General features: G+C 36.0%; 1 protein-coding gene across 1 annotated transcript in view; it reads left to right on the top strand.

Annotated features, from left to right (window-relative positions):
* The window catches only part of mkrn1 (makorin, ring finger protein, 1), a 54,400-nt gene that overhangs the window by 24,308 nt on the left and 3,052 nt on the right, over positions 1–27,040 (top strand). Inside the window, exons 4-5 of the mRNA XM_090201381.1 lie at positions 847–1,070; positions 25,248–25,462. Of these exons, the coding sequence (XP_090057507.1) occupies positions 847–1,070; positions 25,248–25,462 (439 nt within the window). The remainder of the gene's footprint in view (positions 1–846; positions 1,071–25,247; positions 25,463–27,040) is intronic.

The raw sequence follows: 27,040 nt of genomic DNA, 5'->3' as shown, positions 1-27,040 counted from the left end.
GTACTGTCAGTGACTCAATAAGACACTTTCAGTCTGTCCCTCCTGTCTCCCTGTAGGATGGACATGATGTACTGTCAGTGACTCAATAAGACACATTCAGTTTGTCCCTCCTGTCTCCCTGTAGGATGGACATGATGTACTGTCAGTGACTCAATAAGACACTTTCAGTCTGTCCCTCCTGTCTCCCTGTAGGATGGACATGATGTACTGTCAGTGACTCAATAAGACACATTCAGTTTGTCCCTCCTGTCTCCCTGTAGGATGGACATGATGTACTGTCAGTCAGCTACTGTCAATAAGACACTTTCAGTCTGTCCCTCCTGTCTCCCTGTAGGATGGACATGATGTACTGTCAGTGACTCAATAAGACACGTTCAGTTTGTCCCTCCTGTCTCCATGTAGGATGGACATGATGTATTGTCAGTCACCTACTAAGTTAGTACTTTTGGCCCCTGTGGGCACCGGTCAGAAGTATGGCTCTATATAGGAAATAGGGGCCATCTTGGAATACACAGCATCCCCTTTCTGTTTGGTCTGCTGCCAAATGCTCCCAAATCCAGTCTCCCACTGAACAGGTGTATTTTTATCAGAGAGAGAGAGGGGAGGGGGCGACTTCTGGTTGATTTTGTTTCCTTTTGGGGGCATTTTAGCATCTTTTATTTACAAGTTGGTTTGTAGACCACCAGACTCATGAGGTAAATAAATGACACCATTTTGTTGGCGCCAAGTCGATGACTGTTTTCCATGTGTCTTAATAAGGGTGTGTGTCTGGCTCGCTCACCTCTCTCTCCTTTTCGCTCACGTCTCTCCTCTTCGCCCTCTCTCCTCTTCCCCCTCCCTCGTCAGACCCGGTGAAGTCTGAAGGGTCGGGGATGAGTCCTCTGATGGAGCGAGAGAAGGACCGGTCGGGAGACGATAAGGAGTTGAGGAAGACTCTGTGTCCCTACGCCGCCATGGGGGAGTGTCGCTACGGACTTAACTGTGCCTATCTCCACGGTGACGTGTGTGACATGTGCGGTCTGCAGGTGCTCCACCCCTCCAACGACGCACAGCGATCAGAACACACCAAGGTAACGGTTCTACCCCTCCATCAGAACACACCTATACCTGTCAACACACGCCCCTCCATCAGAACACACCTATACCTGTCAACACACGCCCCTCCATCAGAACACACCTATACCTGTCAACACACGCCCCTCCATCAGAACACACCTATACCTGTCAACACACGCCCCTCCATCAGAACACACCTATACCTGTCAACACACGCCCCTCCATCAGAACACACCAAGGTCAAATCAAGATGAGGCGTTAGGATTAATGTAACTCAGCTGTGTGGTACTTAGTCTTCATGTTTTACTGTCAGATACTGTATTTATATACTACAGTCTCCATGTTTTATATACTACGGTCTCCATGTTTTACTGTCAGATACTGTATTTATATACTACGGTCTCCATGTTTTATATACTACTGTCTCCATGTTTTATATACTACAGTCTCCATGTTTTACTGTCAGATACTGTATTTATATACTACGGTCTCCATGTTTTATATACTACGGTCTCCATGTTTTACTGTCAGATACTGTATTTATATACTACGGTCTCCATGTTTTACTGTCAGATACTGTATTTATATACTACGGTCTCCATGTTTTATATACTACGGTCTCCATGTTTTACTGTCAGATACTGTATTTATATACTACGGTCTCCATGTTTTATATACTACGGTCTCCATGTTTTATATACTACGGTCTCCATGTTTTATATACTACGGTCTCCATGTTTTATATACTACGGTCTCCATGTTTTACTGTCAGATACTGTGTTTATATACTACGGTCTCCATGTTTTATATACTACGGTCTCCATGTTTTATATACTACGGTCTCCATGTTTTATATACTATGGTCTCCATGTTTTACTGTCAGATACTGTGTTTATATACTACGGTCTCCATGTTTTATATACTACGGTCTCCATGTTTTATATACTACGGTCTCCATGTTTTATATACTACGGTCTCCATGTTTTACTGTCAGATACTGTGTTTATATACTACGGTCTCCATGTTTTATATACTATGGTCTCCATGTTTTACTATCAGATACTGTATTTATATACTACGGTCTCCATGTTTTACTATCAGATACTGTATTTGTATACTACGGTCTCCATGGTTTATATACTACGGTCTCCATGGTTTATATACTACGGTCTCCATGTTTTATATACTACGGTCTCCATGTTTTATATACTACGGTCTCCATATTTTATATACTACGGTCTCCATGTTTTATATACTACGGTCTCCATGTTTTATATACTACGGTCTCCATGTTTTACTGTCAGATACTGTATTTATATACTATGGTCTCCATGTTTTATATACTACGGTCTCCATGTTTTATATACTACGGTCTCCATGTTTTATATACTACGGTCTCCATGGTTTATATACTACGGTCTCCATGTTTTACTGTCAGATACTGTGTTTATATACTACGGTCTCCATGTTTTATATACTACGGTCTCCATGTTTTATATACTACGGTCTCCATGTTTTATATACTACGGTCTCCATGGTTTATATACTACGGTCTCCATGTTTTACTGTCAGATACTGTGTTTATATACTACGGTCTCCATGTTTTATATACTACGGTCTCCATGTTTTATTTACTACGGTCTCCATGTTTTACTGTCAGATATTGTGTTTATATACTACAGTCTCCATGTTTTATATACTACGGTCTCCATGTTTTACTGTCAGATACTGTGTTTATATACTACGGTCTCCATGTTTTATATACTACGGTCTCCATGTTTTATTTACTACGGTCTCCATGTTTTACTGTCAGATATTGTGTTTATATACTACAGTCTCCATGTTTTATATACTACGGTCTCCATGTTTTATATACTACGGTCTCCATGTTTTACTGTCAGATATTGTGTTTATATACTACAGTCTCCATGTTTTATATACTACGGTCTCCATGTTTTACTGTCAGATACTGTATTTATATACTACAGTCTCCATGTTTTATATACTACGGTCTCCATGTTTTACTGTCAGATACTGTGTTTATATACTACGGTCTCCATGTTTTATATACTACGGTCTCCATGTTTTACTGTCAGATACTGTGTTTATATACTACAGTCTCCATGTTTTATATACTACGGTCTCCATGTTTTATATACTACGGTCTCCATGGTTTATATACTACGGTCTCCATGTTTTATATACTACGGTCTCCATGTTTTATATACTACAGTCTCCATGTTTTACTGTCAGATACTGTATTTATATACTACAGTCTCCATGTTTTATATACTACGGTCTCCATGTTTTATATACTACGGTCTCCATGTTTTATATACTACGGTCTCCATGTTTTACTGTCAGATACTGTATTTATATACTACGGTCTCCATGGTTTATATACTACAGTCTCCATGTTTTATATACTACGGTCTCCATGTTTTACTGTCAGATACTGTATTTATATACTACGGTCTCCATGTTTTATATACTACGGTCTCCATGTTTTATATACTACGGTCTCCATGTTTTATATACTACGGTCTCCATGTTTTACTGTCAGATACTGTATTTATATACTACGGTCTCCATGTTTTATATACTACGGCCTCCATGGTTTATATACTACAGTCTCCATGTTTTATATACTACGGTCTCCATGTTTTACTGTCAGATACTGTATTTATATACTACGGTCTCCATGTTTTATATACTACGGTCTCCATGTTTTATATACTACGGTCTCCATGTTTTACTGTCAGATACTGTATTTATACACTACGGTCTCCATGGTTTATATACTACGGTCTCCATGTTTTATATACTACGGTCTCCATGTTTTATATACTACGGTCTCCATGTTTTACTGTCAGATACTGTATTTATATACTACGGTCTCCATGTTTTTTATATACTACGGTCTCCATGTTTTATATACTACGGTCTCCATGTTTTATATACTACGGTCTCCATGTTTTATATACTACAGTCTCCATGTTTTATATACTACGGTCTCCATGTTTTATATACTACAGTCTCCATGTTTTATATACTACGGTCTCCATGTTTTACTGTCAGATACTGTATTTATATACTACGGTCTCCATGGTTTATATACTACAGTCTCCATGTTTTATATACTACGGTCTCCATGTTTTACTGTCAGATACTGTATTTATATACTACGGTCTCCATGTTTTTTATATACTACGGTCTCCATGTTTTATATACTACGGTCTCCATGTTTTATATACTACGGTCTCCATGTTTTATATACTACGGTCTCCATGTTTTATATACTACGGCCTCCATGGTTTATATACTACGGTCTCCATGTTTTATATACTACGGTCTCCATGTTTTACTGTCAGATACTGTATTTATATACTACGGTCTCCATGTTTTATATACTACGGTCTCCATGTTTTACTGTCAGATACTGTATTTATATACTATGGTCTCCATGTTTTACTGTCAGATACTGTATTTATATACTACGGTCTCCATGTTTTACTGTCAGATACTGTATTTATATACTACGGTCTCCATGTTTTATATACTATGGTCTCCATGTTTTACTGTCAGATACTGTATTTATATACTACGGTCTCCATGTTTTATATACTACGGCCTCCATGGTTTATATACTACGGTCTCCATGTTTTATATACTATGGTCTCCATGTTTTACTGTCAGATACTGTATTTATATACTATGGTCTCCATGTTTTACTGTCAGATACTGTATTTATATACTACGGTCTCCATGGTTTATATACTACGGTCTCCATGTTTTACTGTCAGATACTGTATTTATATACTACAGTCTCCATGTTTTACTGTCAGATACTGTATTTATATACTACAGTCTCCATGTTTTATATACTACGGTCTCCATGTTTTATATACTACGGCCTCCATGTTTTATATACTACAGTCTCCATGTTTTACTGTCAGATACTGTATTTATATACTACGGTCTCCATGTTTTATATACTACGGTCTCCATGTTTTACTGTCAGATACTGTATTTATATACTACGGTCTCCATGGTTTATATACTACAGTCTCCATGTTTTATATACTACGGTCTCCATGTTTTACTGTCAGATACTGTATTTATATACTACGGTCTCCATGTTTTATATACTACGGTCTCCATGTTTTATATACTACGGTCTCCATGTTTTATATACTACGGTCTCCATGGTTTATATACTACGGTCTCCATGTTTTATATACTACGGTCTCCATGTTTTATATACTACGGTCTCCAGGTTTTATATACTACGGTCTCCAGGTTTTATATACTACAGTCTCCATGGTTTATATACTACGGCCTCCATGGTTTATATACTACGGTCTCCATGTTTTATATACTACGGTCTCCATGTTTTACTGTCAGATACTGTATTTATATACTACGGTCTCCATGTTTTACTGTCAGATACTGTATTTATATACTACGGTCTCCATGTTTTATATACTACGGTCTCCATGTTTTATATACTACGGTCTCCATGTTTTATATACTACGGTCTCCATGTTTTATATACTACGGTCTCCATGTTTTATATACTACGGTCTCCATGGTTTATATACTACGGCCTCCATGTTTTATATACTACGGTCTCCATGTTTTATATACTACGGTCTCCATGTTTTACTGTCAGATACTGTATTTATATACTACGGTCTCCATGTTTTACTGTCAGATACTGTATTTATATACTACGGTCTCCATGTTTTTTATACTACGGTCTCCATGTTTTACTGTCAGATACTGTATTTATATACTACGGTCTCCATGTTTTATATACTACGGTCTCCATGGTTTATATACTACGGTCTCCATGTTTTATTTACTACGGTCTCCATGTTTTATATACTACGGTCTCCATGTTTTATATACTACGGTCTCCATGTTTTATATACTACAGTCTCCATGTTTTATATACTACGGTCTCCATGTTTTACTGTCAGATACTGTATTTATATACTACGGTCTCCATGTTTTTTATATACTACGGTCTCCATGTTTTATATACTACGGTCTCCATGTTTTACTGTCAGATACTGTATTTATATACTACGGTCTCCATGGTTTATATACTACGGTCTCCATGTTTTATATACTACGGTCTCCATGTTTTATATACTACGGTCTCCATGTTTTACTGTCAGATACTGTATTTATATACTATGGTCTCCATGTTTTACTGTCAGATACTGTATTTATATACTACGGTCTCCATGTTTTACTGTCAGATACTGTATTTATATACTACGGTCTCCATGTTTTATATACTATGGTCTCCATGTTTTACTGTCAGATACTGTATTTATATACTACGGTCTCCATGTTTTATATACTACGGTCTCCATGTTTTATATACTACGGTCTCCATGTTTTATATACTACGGCCTCCATGTTTTATATACTACGGTCTCCATGGTTTATATACTACGGTCTCCATGTTTTATATACTACGGTCTCCATGGTTTATATACTACGGTCTCCATGTTTTACTGTCAGATACTGTATTTATATACTACGGTCTCCATGTTTTATATACTACGGTCTCCATGTTTTATATACTACGGTCTCCATGTTTTATATACTACGGTCTCCATGTTTTATATACTACGGTCTCCATGTTTTACTGTCAGATACTGTATTTATATACTACGGTCTCCATGGTTTATATACTACAGTCTCCATGTTTTATATACTACAGTCTCCATGTTTTACTGTCAGATACTGTATTTATATACTACGGTCTCCATGGTTTATATACTACGGTCTCCATGGTTTATATACTACGGTCTCCATGTTTTATATACTACGGTCTCCATGTTTTACTGTCAGATACTGTATTTATATACTACGGTCTCCATGTTTTATATACTACGGCCTCCATGGTTTATATACTACAGTCTCCATGGTTTATATACTACGGTCTCCATGTTTTATATACTACGGTCTCCATGGTTTATATACTACGGTCTCCATGTTTTATATACTACGGTCTCCATGTTTTACTGTCAGATACTGTATTTATATACTACGGTCTCCATGTTTTATATACTACGGTCTCCATGTTTTATATACTACGGTCTCCATGTTTTATATACTACGGTCTCCATGGTTTATATACTACGGTCTCCATGTTTTACTGTCAGATACTGTATTTATATACTATGGTCTCCATGTTTTATATACTACGGTCTCCATGTTTTATATACTACGGTCTCCATGGTTTATATACTAACTTCTCCATGTTTTACTGTCAGATACTGTATTTATATACTACAGTCTCCATGGTTTATATACTACGGTCTCCATGGTTTATATACTACGGTCTCCATGGTTTATATACTACGGTCTCCATGTTTTATATACTACGGTCTCCATGGTTTATATACTAACTTCTCCATGGTTTATATACTACGGTCTCCATGGTTTATATACTACGGTCTCCATGTTTTATATACTACGGTCTCCATGTTTTACTGTCAGATACTGTGTTTATATACTACGGTCTCCATGTTTTACTGTCAGATACTGTATTTATATACTATGGTCTCCATGTTTTATATACTACGGTCTCCATGTTTTATATACTACGGTCTCCATGGTTTATATACTACGGTCTCCATGTTTTACTGTCAGATACTGTATTTATATACTACAGTCTCCATGGTTTATATACTACGGTCTCCATGGTTTATATACTACGGTCTCCATGGTTTATATACTACGGTCTCCATGGTTTATATACTAACTTCTCCATGGTTTATATACTACGGTCTCCATGGTTTATATACTACAGTCTCCATGGTTTACTGTCAGATACTGTATTTGTATACTACGGTCTCCATGGTTTATATACTACGGTCTCCATGTTTTACTGTCAGATACTGTATTTATATACTACGGTCTCCATGTTTTATATACTACGGTCTCCATGTTTTATATACTACGGTCTCCATGTTTTATATACTACGGTCTCCATGTTTTACTGTCAGATACTGTATTTATATACTACGGTCTCCATGTTTTATTTACTACGGTCTCCATGTTTTATATACTACGGTCTCCATGTTTTATATACTACGGTCTCCATGTTTTATATACTACGGTCTCCATGTTTTATATACTACGGTCTCCATGTTATATATACTACAGTCTCCATGTTTTATATACTACAGTCTCCATGTTTTATATACTACGGTCTCCATGTTTTACTGTCAGATACTGTATTTATATACTACGGTCTCCATGTTTTATATACTACGGTCTCCATGTTTTATATACTACGGTCTCCATGTTTTATATACTACGGTCTCCATGTTTTACTGTCAGATACTGTATTTATATACTACGGTCTCCATGTTTTATTTACTACGGTCTCCATGTTTTATTTACTACGGTCTCCATGTTTTATATACTACGGTCTCCATGTTTTATATACTACGGTCTCCATGTTTTATATACTACGGTCTCCATGTTTTATATACTACGGTCTCCATGTTTTATATACTACGGTCTCCATGTTTTATATACTACGGTCTCCATGTTTTATATACTACGGTCTCCATGTTTTATATACTACGGTCTCCATGTTTTATATACTACGGTCTCCATGTTTTATATACTACGGTCTCCATGTTTTATATACTACGGTCTCCATGTTTTATATACTACAGTCTCCATGTTTTATATACTGCGGTCTCCATGTTTTATATACTACGGTCTCCATGTTTTATATACTACGGTCTCCATGTTTTATATACTACGGTCTCCATGTTTTATATACTACGGTCTCCATGTTTTATATACTACGGTCTCCATGTTTTATATACTACGGTCTCCATGTTGTATATACTACGGTCTCCATGTTGTATATACTACGGTCTCCATGTTTTATATACTACGGTCTCCATGGTTTATATACTACGGTCTCCATGTTTTATATACTACGGTCTCCATGTTTTATATACTACGGTCTCCATGTTTTATATACTACGGTCTCCATGTTTTATATACTACGGTCTCCATGTTTTATATACTACAGTCTCCATGTTTTATATACTACGGTCTCCATGTTTTACTGTCAGATACTGTATTTATATACTACGGTCTCCATGTTTATATACTACAGTCTCCATGTTTTACTGTCAGATACTGTATTTATATACTACGGTCTCCATGTTTTATATACTACGGTCTCCATGTTTTATATACTACGGTCTCCATGTTTTATATACTACGGTCTCCATGTTTTACTGTCAGATACTGTATTTATATACTACGGTCTCCATGTTTTATATACTACGGTCTCCATGTTTTACTGTCAGATATTGTGTTTATATACTACAGTCTCCATGTTTTATATACTACGGTCTCCATGTTTTACTGTCAGATACTGTGTTTATATACTACGGTCTCCATGTTTTATATACTACGGTCTCCATGGTTTATATACTACGGTCTCCATGTTTTATATACTACGGTCTCCATGTTTTATATACTACAGTCTCCATGTTTTACTGTCAGATACTGTATTTATATACTACAGTCTCCATGTTTTATATACTACGGTCTCCATGTTTTATATACTACGGTCTCCATGTTTTATATACTACGGTCTCCATGTTTTACTGTCAGATACTGTATTTATATACTACGGTCTCCATGGTTTATATACTACAGTCTCCATGTTTTATATACTACGGTCTCCATGTTTTACTGTCAGATACTGTATTTATATACTACGGTCTCCATGTTTTATATACTACGGTCTCCATGTTTTACTGTCAGATACTGTATTTATATACTACGGTCTCCATGTTTTATATACTACGGTCTCCATGTTTTATATACTACGGTCTCCATGTTTTATATACTACGGTCTCCATGTTTTATATACTACGGTCTCCATGTTTTACTGTCAGATACTGTATTTATATACTATGGTCTCCATGTTTTACTGTCAGATACTGTATTTATATACTACGGTCTCCATGTTTTACTGTCAGATACTGTATTTATATACTACGGTCTCCATGTTTTATATACTATGGTCTCCATGTTTTACTGTCAGATACTGTATTTATATACTACGGTCTCCATGTTTTATATACTACGGTCTCCATGGTTTATATACTACGGCCTCCATGGTTTATATACTACGGTCTCCATGTTTTATATACTACGGTCTCCATGTTTTATATACTACGGTCTCCATGGTTTATATACTACGGCCTCCATGTTTTATATACTACGGTCTCCATGTTTTATATACTACGGTCTCCATGTTTTATATACTACGGTCTCCATGTTTTATATACTACGGTCTCCATGTTTTATATACTACGGTCTCCATGTTTTACTGTCAGATACTGTATTTATATACTATGGTCTCCATGTTTTACTGTCAGATACTGTATTTATATACTACGGTCTCCATGTTTTACTGTCAGATACTGTATTTATATACTACGGTCTCCATGTTTTATATACTACGGCCTCCATGGTTTATATACTACAGTCTCCATGGTTTATATACTACGGTCTCCATGGTTTATATACTACGGTCTCCATGGTTTATATACTACGGTCTCCATGTTTTATATACTACGGTCTCCATGGTTTATATACTAACTTCTCCATGGTTTATATACTACGGTCTCCATGGTTTATATACTACAGTCTCCATGGTTTATATACTACGGTCTCCATGTTTTACTGTCAGATACTGTATTTGTATACTACGGTCTCCATGGTTTATATACTACGGTCTCCATGTTTTACTGTCAGATACTGTATTTATATACTACGGTCTCCATGTTTTATATACTACGGTCTCCATGTTTTATATACTACGGTCTCCATGTTTTATATACTACGGTCTCCATGTTTTACTGTCAGATACTGTATTTGTATACTACGGTCTCCATGGTTTATATACTACGGTCTCCATGTTTTACTGTCAGATACTGTATTTATATACTACGGTCTCCATGTTTTATATACTACGGTCTCCATGTTTTATATACTACGGTCTCCATGTTTTATATACTACAGTCTCCATGTTTTATATACTACGGTCTCCATGTTTTATATACTACGGTCTCCATGTTTTATATACTAAGGTCTCCATGTTTTATATACTACGGTCTCCATGTTTTATATACTACGGTCTCCATGTTTTATATACTACGGTCTCCATGTTTTATATACTACGGTCTCCATATTTTATATACTACGGTCTCCATGTTTTATATACTACGGTCTCCATGTTTTATATACTACGGTCTCCATGTTTTATATACTACGGTCTCCATGTTTTATATACTACGGTCTCCATGTTTTATATACTACGGTCTCCATGTTGTATATACTACGGTCTCCATGTTGTATATACTACGGTCTCCATGTTTTATACACTACGGTCTCCATGGTTTATATACTACGGTCTCCATGGTTTATATACTACGGTCTCCATGTTTTATATACTACGGTCTCCATGTTTTATATACTACGGTCTCCATGTTTTATATACTACGGTCTCCATGTTTTACTGTCAGATACTGTATTTATATACTACGGTCTCCATGTTTTATATACTACGGTCTCCATGTTTTACTGTCAGATATTGTGTTTATATACTACGGTCTCCATGTTTTATATACTACGGTCTCCATGGTTTATATACTACGGTCTCCATGTTTTATATACTACGGTCTCCATGTTTTACTGTCAGATACTGTATTTATATACTACGGTCTCCATGGTTTATATACTACAGTCTCCATGTTTTATATACTACGGTCTCCATGTTTTACTGTCAGATACTGTATTTATATACTACGGTCTCCATGTTTTATATACTACGGTCTCCATGTTTTACTGTCAGATACTGTATTTATATACTACGGTCTCCATGTTTTATATACTACGGTCTCCATGTTTTATATACTACGGTCTCCATGTTTTATATACTACGGTCTCCATGTTTTATATACTACGGTCTCCATGTTTTACTGTCAGATACTGTATTTATATACTATGGTCTCCATGTTTTACTGTCAGATACTGTATTTATATACTACGGTCTCCATGTTTTACTGTCAGATACTGTATTTATATACTACGGTCTCCATGTTTTATATACTATGGTCTCCATGTTTTACTGTCAGATACTGTATTTATATACTACGGTCTCCATGGTTTATATACTACGGTCTCCATGGTTTATATACTACGGTCTCCATGGTTTATATACTACGGTCTCCATGGTTTATATACTAACTTCTCCATGGTTTATATACTACGGTCTCCATGGTTTATATACTACAGTCTCCATGGTTTATATACTACGGTCTCCATGTTTTACTGTCAGATACTGTATTTGTATACTACGGTCTCCATGGTTTATATACTATGGTCTCCATGTTTTACTGTCAGATACTGTATTTATATACTATGGTCTCCATGTTTTACTGTCAGATACTGTATTTATATACTACGGTCTCCATGGTTTATATACTACGGTCTCCATGTTTTACTGTCAGATACTGTATTTATATACTATGGTCTCCATGTTTTACTGTCAGATACTGTATTTATATACTACGGTCTCCATGGTTTATATACTATGGTCTCCATGTTTTACTGTCAGATACTGTATTTATATACTATGGTCTCCATGTTTTACTGTCAGATACTGTATTTATATACTACGGTCTCCATGTTTTATATACTACGGTCTCCATGTTTTATATACTACGGCCTCCATGGTTTATATACTACGGTCTCCATGTTTTATATACTACGGTCTCCATGGTTTATATACTACGGTCTCCATGGTTTATATACTACGGTCTCCATGGTTTATATACTACAGTCTCCATGGTTTATATACTACGGTCTCCATGTTTTATATACTACGGTCTCCATGGTTTATATACTACGGTCTCCATGGTTTATATACTACAGTCTCCATGTTTTATATACTACGGTCTCCATGTTTTACTGTCAGATACTGTATTTATATACTACGGTCTCCATGGTTTATATACTACGGTCTCCATGGTTTATATACTACGGTCTCCATGGTTTATATACTACGGTCTCCATGGTTTATATACTAACTTCTCCATGGTTTATATACTACGGTCTCCATGGTTTATATACTACAGTCTCCATGGTTTATATACTACGGTCTCCATGTTTTACTGTCAGATACTGTATTTGTATACTACGGTCTCCATGGTTTATATACTACGGTCTCCATGTTTTACTGTCAGATACTGTATTTATATACTACGGTCTCCATGTTTTACTGTCAGATACTGTATTTATATACTACGGTCTCCATGTTTTATATACTATGGTCTCCATGTTTTACTGTCAGATACTGTATTTATATACTACGGTCTCCATGTTTTATATACTACGGTCTCCATGGTTTATATACTACGGCCTCCATGGTTTATATACTACGGTCTCCATGTTTTATATACTATGGTCTCCATGTTTTACTGTCAGATACTGTATTTATATACTATGGTCTCCATGTTTTACTGTCAGATACTGTATTTATATACTACGGTCTCCATGGTTTATATACTACGGTCTCCATGTTTTACTGTCAGATACTGTATTTATATACTATGGTCTCCATGTTTTACTGTCAGATACTGTATTTATATACTACGGTCTCCATGGTTTATATACTATGGTCTCCATGTTTTACTGTCAGATACTGTATTTATATACTATGGTCTCCATGTTTTACTGTCAGATACTGTATTTATATACTACGGTCTCCATGTTTTATATACTACGGTCTCCATGTTTTATATACTACGGCCTCCATGGTTTATATACTACGGTCTCCATGTTTTATATACTACGGTCTCCATGGTTTATATACTACGGTCTCCATGGTTTATATACTACGGTCTCCATGGTTTATATACTACAGTCTCCATGGTTTATATACTACGGTCTCCATGTTTTATATACTACGGTCTCCATGGTTTATATACTACGGTCTCCATGGTTTATATACTACAGTCTCCATGTTTTATATACTACGGTCTCCATGTTTTACTGTCAGATACTGTATTTATATACTACGGTCTCCATGGTTTATATACTACAGTCTCCATGTTTTATATACTACGGTCTCCATGTTTTACTGTCAGATACTGTATTTATATACTACGGTCTCCATGGTTTATATACTACGGTCTCCATGGTTTATATACTACGGTCTCCATGGTTTATATACTACGGTCTCCATGGTTTATATACTAACTTCTCCATGGTTTATATACTACGGTCTCCATGGTTTATATACTACAGTCTCCATGGTTTATATACTACGGTCTCCATGTTTTACTGTCAGATACTGTATTTGTATACTACGGTCTCCATGGTTTATATACTACGGTCTCCATGTTTTACTGTCAGATACTGTATTTATATACTACGGTCTCCATGTTTTATATACTACGGTCTCCATGTTTTATATACTACGGTCTCCATGTTTTATATACTACGGTCTCCATGTTTTACTGTCAGATACTGTATTTATATACTACGGTCTCCATGTTTTATTTACTACGGTCTCCATGTTTTATATACTACGGTCTCCATGTTTTATATACTACGGTCTCCATGTTTTATATACTACGGTCTCCATGTTTTATATACTACGGTCTCCATGTTTTATATACTACGGTCTCCATGTTATATATACTACAGTCTCCATGTTTTATATACTACAGTCTCCATGTTTTATATACTACGGTCTCCATGTTTTACTGTCAGATACTGTATTTATATACTACGGTCTCCATGTTTTATATACTACGGTCTCCATGTTTTATATACTACGGTCTCCATGTTTTACTGTCAGATACTGTATTTATATACTACGGTCTCCATGTTTTATATACTACGGTCTCCATGTTTTATTTACTACGGTCTCCATGTTTTATATACTACGGTCTCCATGTTTTATATACTACGGTCTCCATGTTTTATATACTACGGTCTCCATGTTTTATATACTACGGTCTCCATGTTTTATATACTACGGTCTCCATGTTTTATATACTACGGTCTCCATGTTTTATATACTACGGTCTCCATGTTTTATATACTACGGTCTCCATGTTGTATATACTACGGTCTCCATGTTTTATATACTACGGTCTCCATGTTTTATATACTACGGTCTCCATGTTTTATATACTACGGTCTCCATGTTTTATATACTACGGTCTCCATGTTTTATATACTACGGTCTCCATGTTTTATATACTACGGTCTCCATGTTTTATATACTACGGTCTCCATGTTTTATATACTACGGTCTCCATGTTTTATATACTACGGTCTCCATGTTTTATATACTACGGTCTCCATGTTTTATATACTACGGTCTCCATGTTTTATATACTACGGTCTCCATGTTTTATATACTACGGTCTCCATGTTTTATATACTACGGTCTCCATGTTGTATATACTACGGTCTCCATGTTTTATATACTACGGTCTCCATGTTGTATATACTACGGTCTCCATGTTTTATATACTACGGTCTCCATGTTTTATATACTACGGTCTCCATGTTTTATATACTACGGTCTCCATGGTTTATATACTACGGTCTCCATGGTTTATATACTACGGTCTCCATGTTTTACTGTCAGATACTGTATTTGTATACTACGGTCTCCATGGTTTATATACTACGGTCTCCATGGTTTATATACTACGGTCTCCATGTTTTACTGTCAGATACTGTATTTGTATACTACGGTCTCCATGGTTTATATACTTCGGTCTCCATGTTTTACTGTCAGATACTGTATTTATATACTACGGTCTCCATGTTTTATATACTACGGTCTCCATGTTTTATATACTACGGTCTCCATGTTTTATATACTACGGTCTCCATGTTTTATATACTACGGTCTCCATGTTTTATATACTACGGTCTCCATGTTTTATATACTACGGTCTCCATGTTTTATATACTACGGTCTCCATGTTTTATATACTACGGTCTCCATGTTTTATATACTACGGTCTCCATGTTTTATATACTACGGTCTCCATGTTTTATATACTACGGTCTCCATGTTTTATATACTACGGTCTCCATGTTTTATATACTACGGTCTCCATGTTTTATATACTACGGTCTCCATGTTTTATATACTACGGTCTCCATGTTTTATATACTACGGTCTCCATGTTTTATATACTACGGTCTCCATGTTTTATATACTACGGTCTCCATGTTTTATATACTACGGTCTCCATGTTTTATATACTACGGTCTCCATGTTTTATATACTACGGTCTCCATGTTTTATATACTACGGTCTCCATGTTTTACTGTCAGATACTGTATTTATATACTACAGTCTCCATGTTTTATATACTACGGTCTCCATGTTTTACTGTCAGATACTGTATTTATATACTACAGTCTCCATGTTTTATATACTACGGTCTCCATGTTTTACTGTCAGATACTGTATTTATATACTACGGTCTCCATGTTTTACTGTCAGATACTGTATTTATATACTACGGTCTCCATGTTTTACTGTCAGATACTGTATTTATATACTACGGTCTCCATGTTTTATATACTATGGTCTCCATGTTTTACTGTCAGATACTGTGTTTATATACTACGGTCTCCATGTTTTATATACTACGGTCTCCATGTTTTATATACTACGGTCTCCATGTTTTACTGTCAGATACTGTATTTATATACTACGGTCTCCATGTTTTATATACTACGGTCTCCATGTTTTACTGTCAGATATTGTGTTTATATACTACGGTCTCCATGTTTTATATACTACGGTCTCCATGTTTTACTGTCAGATACTGTGTTTATATACTACGGTCTCCATGTTTTACTGTCAGATACTGTATTTATATACTACGGTCTCCTTGTTTTATATACTACGGTCTCCATGTTTTATATACTACGGTCTCCATGTTTTATATACTACGGTCTCCATGTTTTATATACTACGGTCTCCATGTTTTACTGTCAGATACTGTATTTATATACTACGGTCTCCATGTTTTATATACTATGGTCTCCATGTTTTACTGTCAGATACTGTGTTTATATACTACGGTCTCCATGTTTTATATACTACGGTCTCCATGTTTTATAAACTACGGTCTCCATGTTTTACTGTCAGATACTGTATTTATATACTACAGTCTCCATGGTTTATATACTACGGTCTCCATGGTTTATATACTACGGTCTCCATGGTTTATATACTACGGTCTCCATGTTTTATATACTACGGTCTCCATGGTTTATATACTACGGTCTCCATGGTTTATATACTACGTTCTCCATGGTTTATACACTACGGTCTCCATGGTTTATATACTACAGTCTCCATGTTTTATATACTACGGTCTCCATGTTTTACTGTCAGATACTGTATTTATATACTACAGTCTCCATGTTTTATATACTACAGTCTCCATGTTTTACTGTCAGATACTGTATTTATATACTACAGTCTCCATGTTTTATATACTACAGTCTCCATGTTTTATATACTACGGTCTCCATGTTTTATATACTACGGTCTCCATGGTTTATATACTACGGTCTCCATGTTTTATATACTACGGTCTCCATGTTTTACTGTCAGATACTGTATTTGTATACTACGGTCTCCATGTTTTATATACTACGGTCTCCATGTTTTATATACTACGGTCTCCATGTTTTATATACTACGGTCTCCATGTTTTACTGTCAGATACTGTATTTGTATACTACGGTCTCCATGTTTTATATACTACGGTCTCCATGTTTTATATACTACGGTCTCCATGTTTTATATACTACGGTCTCCATGTTTTACTGTCAGATACTGTATTTATATACTACGGTCTCCATGTTTTATTTACTACGGTCTCCATGTTTTATATACTACGGTCTCCATGTTTTATATACTACGGTCTCCATGTTTTATATACTACGGTCTCCATGTTTTATATACTACGGTCTCCATGTTTTATATACTACGGTCTCCATGTTTTATATACTACGGTCTCCATGTTTTACTGTCAGATACTGTATTTATATACTACGGTCTCCATGGTTTATATACTACGGTCTCCATGTTTTATATACTACGGTCTCCATGGTTTATATACTACGGTCTCCATGGTTTATATACTACGGTCTCCATGTTTTACTGTCAGATACTGTATTTATATACTACGGTCTCCATGTTTTATATACTACGGTCTCCATGTTTTATATACTACGGTCTCCATGTTTTACTGTCAGATACTGTATTTATATACTACGGTCTCCATGTTTTATATACTACAGTCTCCATGTTGTATATACTACGGTCTCCATGTTTTATATACTACGGTCTCCATGTTTTATATACTACGGTCTCCATGTTTTATATACTACGGTCTCCATGTTGTATATACTACGGTCTCCATGTTTTATATACTACGGTCTCCATGTTTTATATACTACGGTCTCCATGTTTTATATACTACGGTCTCCATGTTTTATATACTATGGTCTCCATGTTGTATATACTACGGTCTCCATGTTTTATATACTACGGTCTCCATGTTTTATATACTACGGTCTCCATGTTTTATATACTACGGTCTCCATGTTGTATATACTACGGTCTCCATGTTGTATATACTACGGTCTCCATGTTTTATATACTACGGTCTCCATGTTTTATATACTACGGTCTCCATGTTTTATATACTACGGTCTCCATGTTTTATATACTACGGTCTCCATGTTTTATATACTACGGTCTCCATGTTTTATATACTACGGTCTCCATGTTGTATATACTACGGTCTCCATGTTTTATATACTACGGTCTCCATGTTTTATATACTACGGTCTCCATGTTTTATATACTACGGTCTCCATGTTTTACTGTCAGATACTGTATTTATATACTACGGTCTCCATGTTTTATTTACTACGGTCTCCATGTTTTATATACTACGGTCTCCATGGTTTATATACTACGGTCTCCATGGTTTATATACTACGGTCTCCATGGTTTATATACTACGGTCTCCATGTTTTATATACTACGGTCTCCATGTTTTATATACTACGGTCTCCATGTTTGATATACTACGGTCTCCATGTTTTATATACTACAGTCTCCATGTTGTATATACTACGGTCTCCATGTTTTATATACTACGGTCTCCATGTTTTATATACTACGGTCTCCATGTTTTATATACTACGGTCTCCATGTTGTATATACTACGGTCTCCATGTTTTATATACTACGGTCTCCATGTTTTATATACTACGGTCTCCATGTTTTATATACTACGGTCTCCATGTTTTATATACTACAGTCTCCATGTTTTATATACTACAGTCTCCATGTTTTATATACTACGGTCTCCATGTTTTACTGTCAGATACTGTATTTATATACTACGGTCTCCATGTTTTATATACTACGGTCTCCATGTTTTATATACTACGGTCTCCATGTTTTATATACTACGGTCTCCATGTTTTATATACTACGGTCTCCATGTTTTATATACTACGGTCTCCATGTTTTACTGTCAGATACTGTATTTATATACTACGGTCTCCATGTTTTATTTACTACGGTCTCCATGTTTTATATACTACGGTCTCCATGTTTTATATACTACGGTCTCCATGTTTTATATACTACGGTCTCCATGTTTTATATACTACGGTCTCCATGTTTTATATACTACGGTCTCCATGTTTTATATACTACGGTCTCCATGTTTTATATACTACGGTCTCCATGTTTTATATACTACAGTCTCCATGTTTTATATACTACGGTCTCCATGTTTTACTGTCAGATACTGTATTTATATACTACGGTCTCCATGTTTTATATACTACGGTCTCCATGTTTTATATACTACGGTCTCCATGTTTTATATACTACGGTCTCCATGTTTTATATACTACGGTCTCCATGTTTTATATACTACGGTCTCCATGTTTTACTGTCAGATACTGTATTTATATACTACGGTCTCCATGTTTTATTTACTACGGTCTCCATGTTTTATATACTACGGTCTCCATGTTTTATATACTACGGTCTCCATGTTTTATATACTACGGTCTCCATGTTTTATATACTACGGTCTCCATGTTTTATATACTACGGTCTCCATGTTTTATATACTACGGTCTCCATGTTTTATATACTACGGTCTCCATGTTTTATATACTACGGTCTCCATGTTGTATATACTACGGTCTCCATGTTGTATATACTACGGTCTCCATGTTTTATATACTACGGTCTCCATGTTTTATATACTACGGTCTCCATGTTTTATATACTACGGTCTCCATGTTTTATATACTACGGTCTCCATGGTTTATATACTACGGTCTCCATGGTTTATATACTACGGTCTCCATGTTTTACTGTCAGATACTGTATTTATATACTACGGTCTCCATGGTTTATATTCTACGGTCTCCATGTTTTACTGTCAGATACTGTATTTATATACTACGGTCTCCATGGTTTATATACTACGGTCTCCATGTTTTACTGTCAGATACTGTATTTGTATACTACGGTCTCCATGTTTTATATACTACGGTCTCCATGTTTTACTGTCAGATACTGTATTTATATACTACGGTCTCCATGTTTTATATACTACGGTCTCCATGTTTTATATACTACGGTCTCCATGTTTTATATACTACGGTCTCCATGTTTTATATACTACGGTCTCCATGTTTTACTGTCAGATACTGTATTTATATACTACGGTCTCCATGTTTTATTTACTACGGTCTCCATGTTTTATATACTACGGTCTCCATGTTTTATTTACTACGGTCTCCATGTTTTATATACTACGGTCTCCATGTTTTATATACTACGGTCTCCATGTTTTATATACTACGGTCTCCATGTTTTATATACTACGGTCTCCATGTTTTATATACTACGGTCTCCATGTTTTATATACTACGGTCTCCATGTTTTATATACTACGGTCTCCATGTTTTATATACTACGGTCTCCATGTTTTATATACTACGGTCTCCATGTTTTATATACTACGGTCTCCATGTTTTATATACTACGGTCTCCATGTTTTATATACTACGGTCTCCATGTTTTATATACTACGGTCTCCATGTTTTATATACTACGGTCTCCATGTTTTATATACTACGGTCTCCATGTTTTATATACTACGGTCTCCATGTTTTATATACTACGGTCTCCATGTTTTATATACTACGGTCTCCATGTTTTATATACTACGGTCTCCATGTTTTATATACTACGGTCTCCATGTTTTATATACTACGGTCTCCATGTTTTATATACTATGGTCTCCATGTTTTACTGTCAGATACTGTGTTTATATACTACGGTCTCCATGTTTTATATACTACGGTCTCCATGTTTTATAAACTACGGTCTCCATGTTTTACTGTCAGATACTGTATTTATATACTACAGTCTCCATGGTTTATATACTACGGTCTCCATGGTTTATATACTACGGTCTCCATGGTTTATATACTACGGTCTCCATGGTTTATATACTACGGTCTCCATGGTTTATATACTACGTTCTCCATGGTTTATACACTACGGTCTCCATGGTTTATACACTACAGTCTCCATGTTTTATATACTATGGTCTCCATGTTTTACTGTCAGATACTGTATTTATATACTACAGTCTCCATGTTTTATATATTACAGTCTCCATGTTTTACTGTCAGATACTGTATTTATATACTACAGTCTCCATGTTTTATATACTACAGTCTCCATGTTTTATATACTACGGTCTCCATGTTTTATATACTACGGTCTCCATGGTTTATATACTACGGTCTCCATGTTTTATATACTACGGTCTCCATGTTTTACTGTCAGATACTGTATTTGTATACTACGGTCTCCATGTTTTATATACTACGGTCTCCATGTTTTATATACTACGGTCTCCATGTTTTATATACTACGGTCTCCATGTTTTATATACTACGGTCTCCATGTTTTACTGTCAGATACTGTATTTATATACTGCGGTCTCCATGTTTTATTTACTACGGTCTCCATGTTTTATATACTACGGTCTCCATGTTTTATATACTACGGTCTCCATGTTTTATATACTACGGTCTCCATGTTTTATATACTACGGTCTCCATGTTTTATATACTACGGTCTCCATGTTTTATATACTACGGTCTCCATGTTTTATATACTACGGTCTCCATGTTTTATATACTACGGTCTCCATGTTTTATATACTACGGTCTCCATGTTTTATATACTACGGTCTCCAGGTTTTATATACTACGGTCTCCAGGTTTTATATACTACGGTCTCCAGGTTTTATATACTACGGTCTCCATGTTTTATATACTACGGTCTCCATGTTTTATATACTACGGTCTCCATGTTTTATATACTACGGTCTCCATGTTTTATATACTACGGTCTCCATGTTTTACTGTCAGATACTGTATGTATATACTACGGTCTCCATGGTTTATATACTACGGTCTCCATGTTTTACTGTCAGATACTGTATTTATATACTACGGTCTCCATGTTTTACTGTCAGATACTGTATTTATATACTACGGTCTCCATGGTTTATATACTACGGTCTCCATGGTTTATATACTACGGTCTCCATGTTTTATATACTACGGTCTCCATGTTTTATATACTACAGTCTCCATGTTTTATATACTACGGTCTCCATGTTTTACTGTCAGATACTGTATTTATATACTACGGTCTCCATGTTTTACTGTCAGATACTGTGTTTATATACTACGGTCTCCATGGTTTATATACTACGATCTCCATGTTTTATATACTACGGTCTCCATGTTTTATATACTACAGTCTCCATGTTTTACTGTCAGATACTGTATTTATATACTACGGTCTCCATGTTTTATATACTACGGTCTCCATGTTTTATATACTACGGTCTCCATGTTTTATATACTACGGTCTCCATGTTTTATATACTACGGTCTCCATGTTTTATATACTACGGTCTCCATGTTTTACTGTCAGATACTGTATTTATATACTACGGTCTCCATGTTTTACTGTCAGATACTGTGTTTATATACTACGGTCTCCATGTTTTACTGTCAGATACTGTATTTATATACTACGGTCTCCATGTTTTACTGTCAGATACTGTGTTTATATACTACGATCTCCATGTTTTATATACTACGGTATCCATGTTTTATATACTACAGTCTCCATGTTTTACTGTCAGATACTGTATTTATATACTACAGTCTCCATGTTTTATATACTACGGTCTCCATGTTTTACTGTCAGATACTGTGTTTATATACTACAGTCTCCATGTTTTACTGTCAGATACTGTATTTATATACTACAGTCTCCATGTTTTATATACTACGGTCTCCATGTTTTATATACTACGGTCTCCATGTTTTATATACTACGGTCTCCATGTTTTATATACTACGGTCTCCATGTTTTACTGTCAGATACTGTATTTATATACTACAGTCTCCATGTTTTATATACTACAGTCCATGTTTTACTGTCAGATACTGTATTTATATACTACGGTCTCCATGTTTTACTGTCAGATACTGTGTTTATATACTACAGTCTCCATGTTTTATATACTACGGTCTCCATGTTTTATATACTACGGTCTCCATGTTTTATATACTACGGTCTCCATGTTTTATATACTACAGTCTCCATGTTTTACTGTCAGATACTGTATTTATATACTACGGTCTCCATGTTTTACTGTCAGATACTGTGTTTATATACTACGGTCTCCATGTTTTACTGTCAGATACTGTGTTTATATACTACGGTCTCCATGTTTTACTGTCAGACTCTGTGTTTATATACTACGATCTCCATGTTTTATATACTACGGTCTCCATGTTTTATATACTACGGTCTCCATGTTTTACTGTCAGATGCTGTGTTTATATACTACAGTCTCCATGTTTTATATACTACAGTCTCCATGTTTTATATACTACGGTCTCCATGTTTTATATACTACGGTCTCCATGTTTTATATACTACAGTCTCCATGTTTTATATACTACGGTCTCCATGTTTTACTGTCAGATACTGTATTTATATACTACGGTCTCCATGTTTTACTGTCAGATACTGTATTTATATACTACAGTCTCCATGTTTTACTGTCAGATACTGTATTTATATACTACAGTCTCCATGTTTTACTGTCAGATACTGTATTTATATACTACAAAGTATCCGTGTTCTAGAATTGAGACACTTAACCATTTCCAATGGCTTCATCATTGTTTTGTTATCTGCCCCGTGATGGTTTCTGGTGGTTAACTTGTTTTGGTTTTCCCTCAGGCTTCATAATGCATTATAGTGGTTAGCTATACCATTAGTACCCCCCCCCCCCCCTCCCAGGCTTCATAATGCATTATAGTGGTTAGCTATACCTTTATCCTCCACCCCCAGGCTTCATAATGCATTATAGTGGTTAGCTATACCTTTAGTATACCCCCCTCCCCCCAGGCTTCATAATGCATTATAGTGGTTAGCTATACCTTTAGTACCCCCCCCCCCAGGCTTCATAATGCATTATAGTGGTTAGCTATACCTTTAGTATACCCCCCCCAGGCTTCATAATGCATTATAGTGGTTAGCTATACCTTTGTTATTCTTCTTCAGGCTTCATAATTTATTATAGTGGTTAGCTATACCTTTATCCTCCACCCCCAGGCTTCATAATTTATTATAGTGGTTAGCTATACATGTCGTATTCCCCCCAGGCTTCATAATGCATTATAGTGGTTAGCTATACCTTTGTTATTCTTCTTCAGGCTTCATAATTTATTATAGTGGTTAGCTATACCTTTATCCTCCACCCCCAGGCTTCATAATTTATTGTAGTGGTTAGCTATACATGTCGTATTCCCCCCAGGCTTCATAATGCATTATAGTGGTTAGCTATACCTTTATCCTCCACCCCCAGGCTTCATAATGCATTATAGTGGTTAGCTATACCTTTGTTATTCCTCTTCAGGCTTGCATCGAGGCCCATGAGAAGGACATGGAGCTGTCGTTTGCCATCCAGCGCAGTAAGGACATGCAGTGTGGCGTGTGTATGGAGGTGGTGTTTGACAAGGCCAACCCCAGTGAGAGACGCTTCGGCATCCTGTCCAACTGCTGCCACTGCTACTGCCTCAAATGCATCCGCAAGTGGAGGAGCGCCAAGACGTTCGAGAGCAAGATCATCAAGTAAGGAAGTCGTTTTTATTATCCCGAGGGACAAGATAATCGAGTAAGGAAGTAGTTTTTATTATCCCGAGGGACAAGATCATCAAGTAAGGAAGTAGTTTTTATTATCCCGAGGGGCAAGATCATCAAGTTAGGAAGTAGTTTTTATTATCCCGAGGGACAATTAATTTTGCAGCACGTAGTCAAAAATACAATGAACACATGACAATAAATATAGACCTAAAACCAAAGCAGTGTATGCTGCAATATGTAGATGAGACTACTACAGCTTATTGAGGTAGATGAGACTACTACAGCTTATTGAGGTAGATGAGACTACTACACCTTATTGAGGTAGATGAGACAACTACAGCTTATTGAGGTAGATGAGACTACTACAGCTTATTGAGGTAGATGAGACTACTACAGCTTATTGAGGTAGATGAGACTACTACAGCTTATTGAGGTAGATGAGACTACTACAGCTTATTGAGGTAGATGAGACTACTACACCTTATTGAGGTAGATGAGACTACTACAGCTTATTGAGGTAGATGAGACTACTACAGCTTATTGAGGTAGATGAGACAACTACAGCTTATTGAGGTAGATGAGACTACCACAGCTTATTGAGGTAGATGAGACTACTACAGCTTATTGAGGTAGATGAGACAACTACAGCTTATTGAGGTAGATGAGACTACTACAGCTTATTGAGGTAGATGAGACTACTACAGCTTATTGAGGTAGATGAGACTACTACAGCTTATTGAGGTAGATGAGACTACTACAGCTTATTGAGGTAGATGAGACTACTACAGCTTATTGAGGTAGATGAGACTACTACAGTTTATTGAGGTAGATGAGACTACTACAGCTTATTGAGGTAGATGAGACTACTACAGCTTATTGAGGTAGATGAGACTACTACAGCTTATTGAGGTAGATGAGACTACTACAGCTTATTGAGGTAGATGAGACTACTACAGCTTATTGAGGTAGATGAGACTACTACAGCTTATTGAGGTAGATGAGACTACTACAGCTTATTGAGGTAGATGAGACTACTACAGCTTATTGAGGTAGATGAGACTACTACAGCTTATTGAGGTAGATGAGACTACTACAGCTTATTGAGGTAGATGAGACTACTACAGCTTATTGAGGTAGATGAGACTACTACAGCTTATTGAGGTAGATGAGACAACTACAGCGTATTGAGGTAGATGAGACTACTACAGCTTATTGAGGTAGATGAGACAACTACAGCTTATTGAGGTAGATGAGACTACTACAGCTTATTGAGGTAGATGAGACTACTACACCTTATTGAGGTAGATGAGACAACTACAGCTTATTGAGGTAGATGAGACTACTACAGCTTATTGAGGTAGATGAGACTACTACAGCTTATTGAGGTAGATGAGACTACTACACCTTATTGAGGTAGATGAGACTACTACAGCTTATTGAGGTAGATGAGACTACTACAGCTTATTGAGGTAGATGAGACTACTACAGCTTATTGAGGTAGATGAGACTACTACAGCTTATTGAGGTAGATGAGACTACTACAGCTTATTGAGGTAGATGAGACTA

This window comes from Oncorhynchus mykiss, chromosome 15 (assembly GCF_057628025.1).
Source record: "Oncorhynchus mykiss isolate SJ-2025 chromosome 15, ASM5762802v1, whole genome shotgun sequence".
Classification (NCBI taxonomy): Eukaryota; Metazoa; Chordata; class Actinopteri; order Salmoniformes; family Salmonidae; genus Oncorhynchus; species Oncorhynchus mykiss.
The sequence above is the reverse complement of the archived record's forward strand: the minus strand, read 5'-3'. Positions and strand labels throughout refer to the sequence as shown.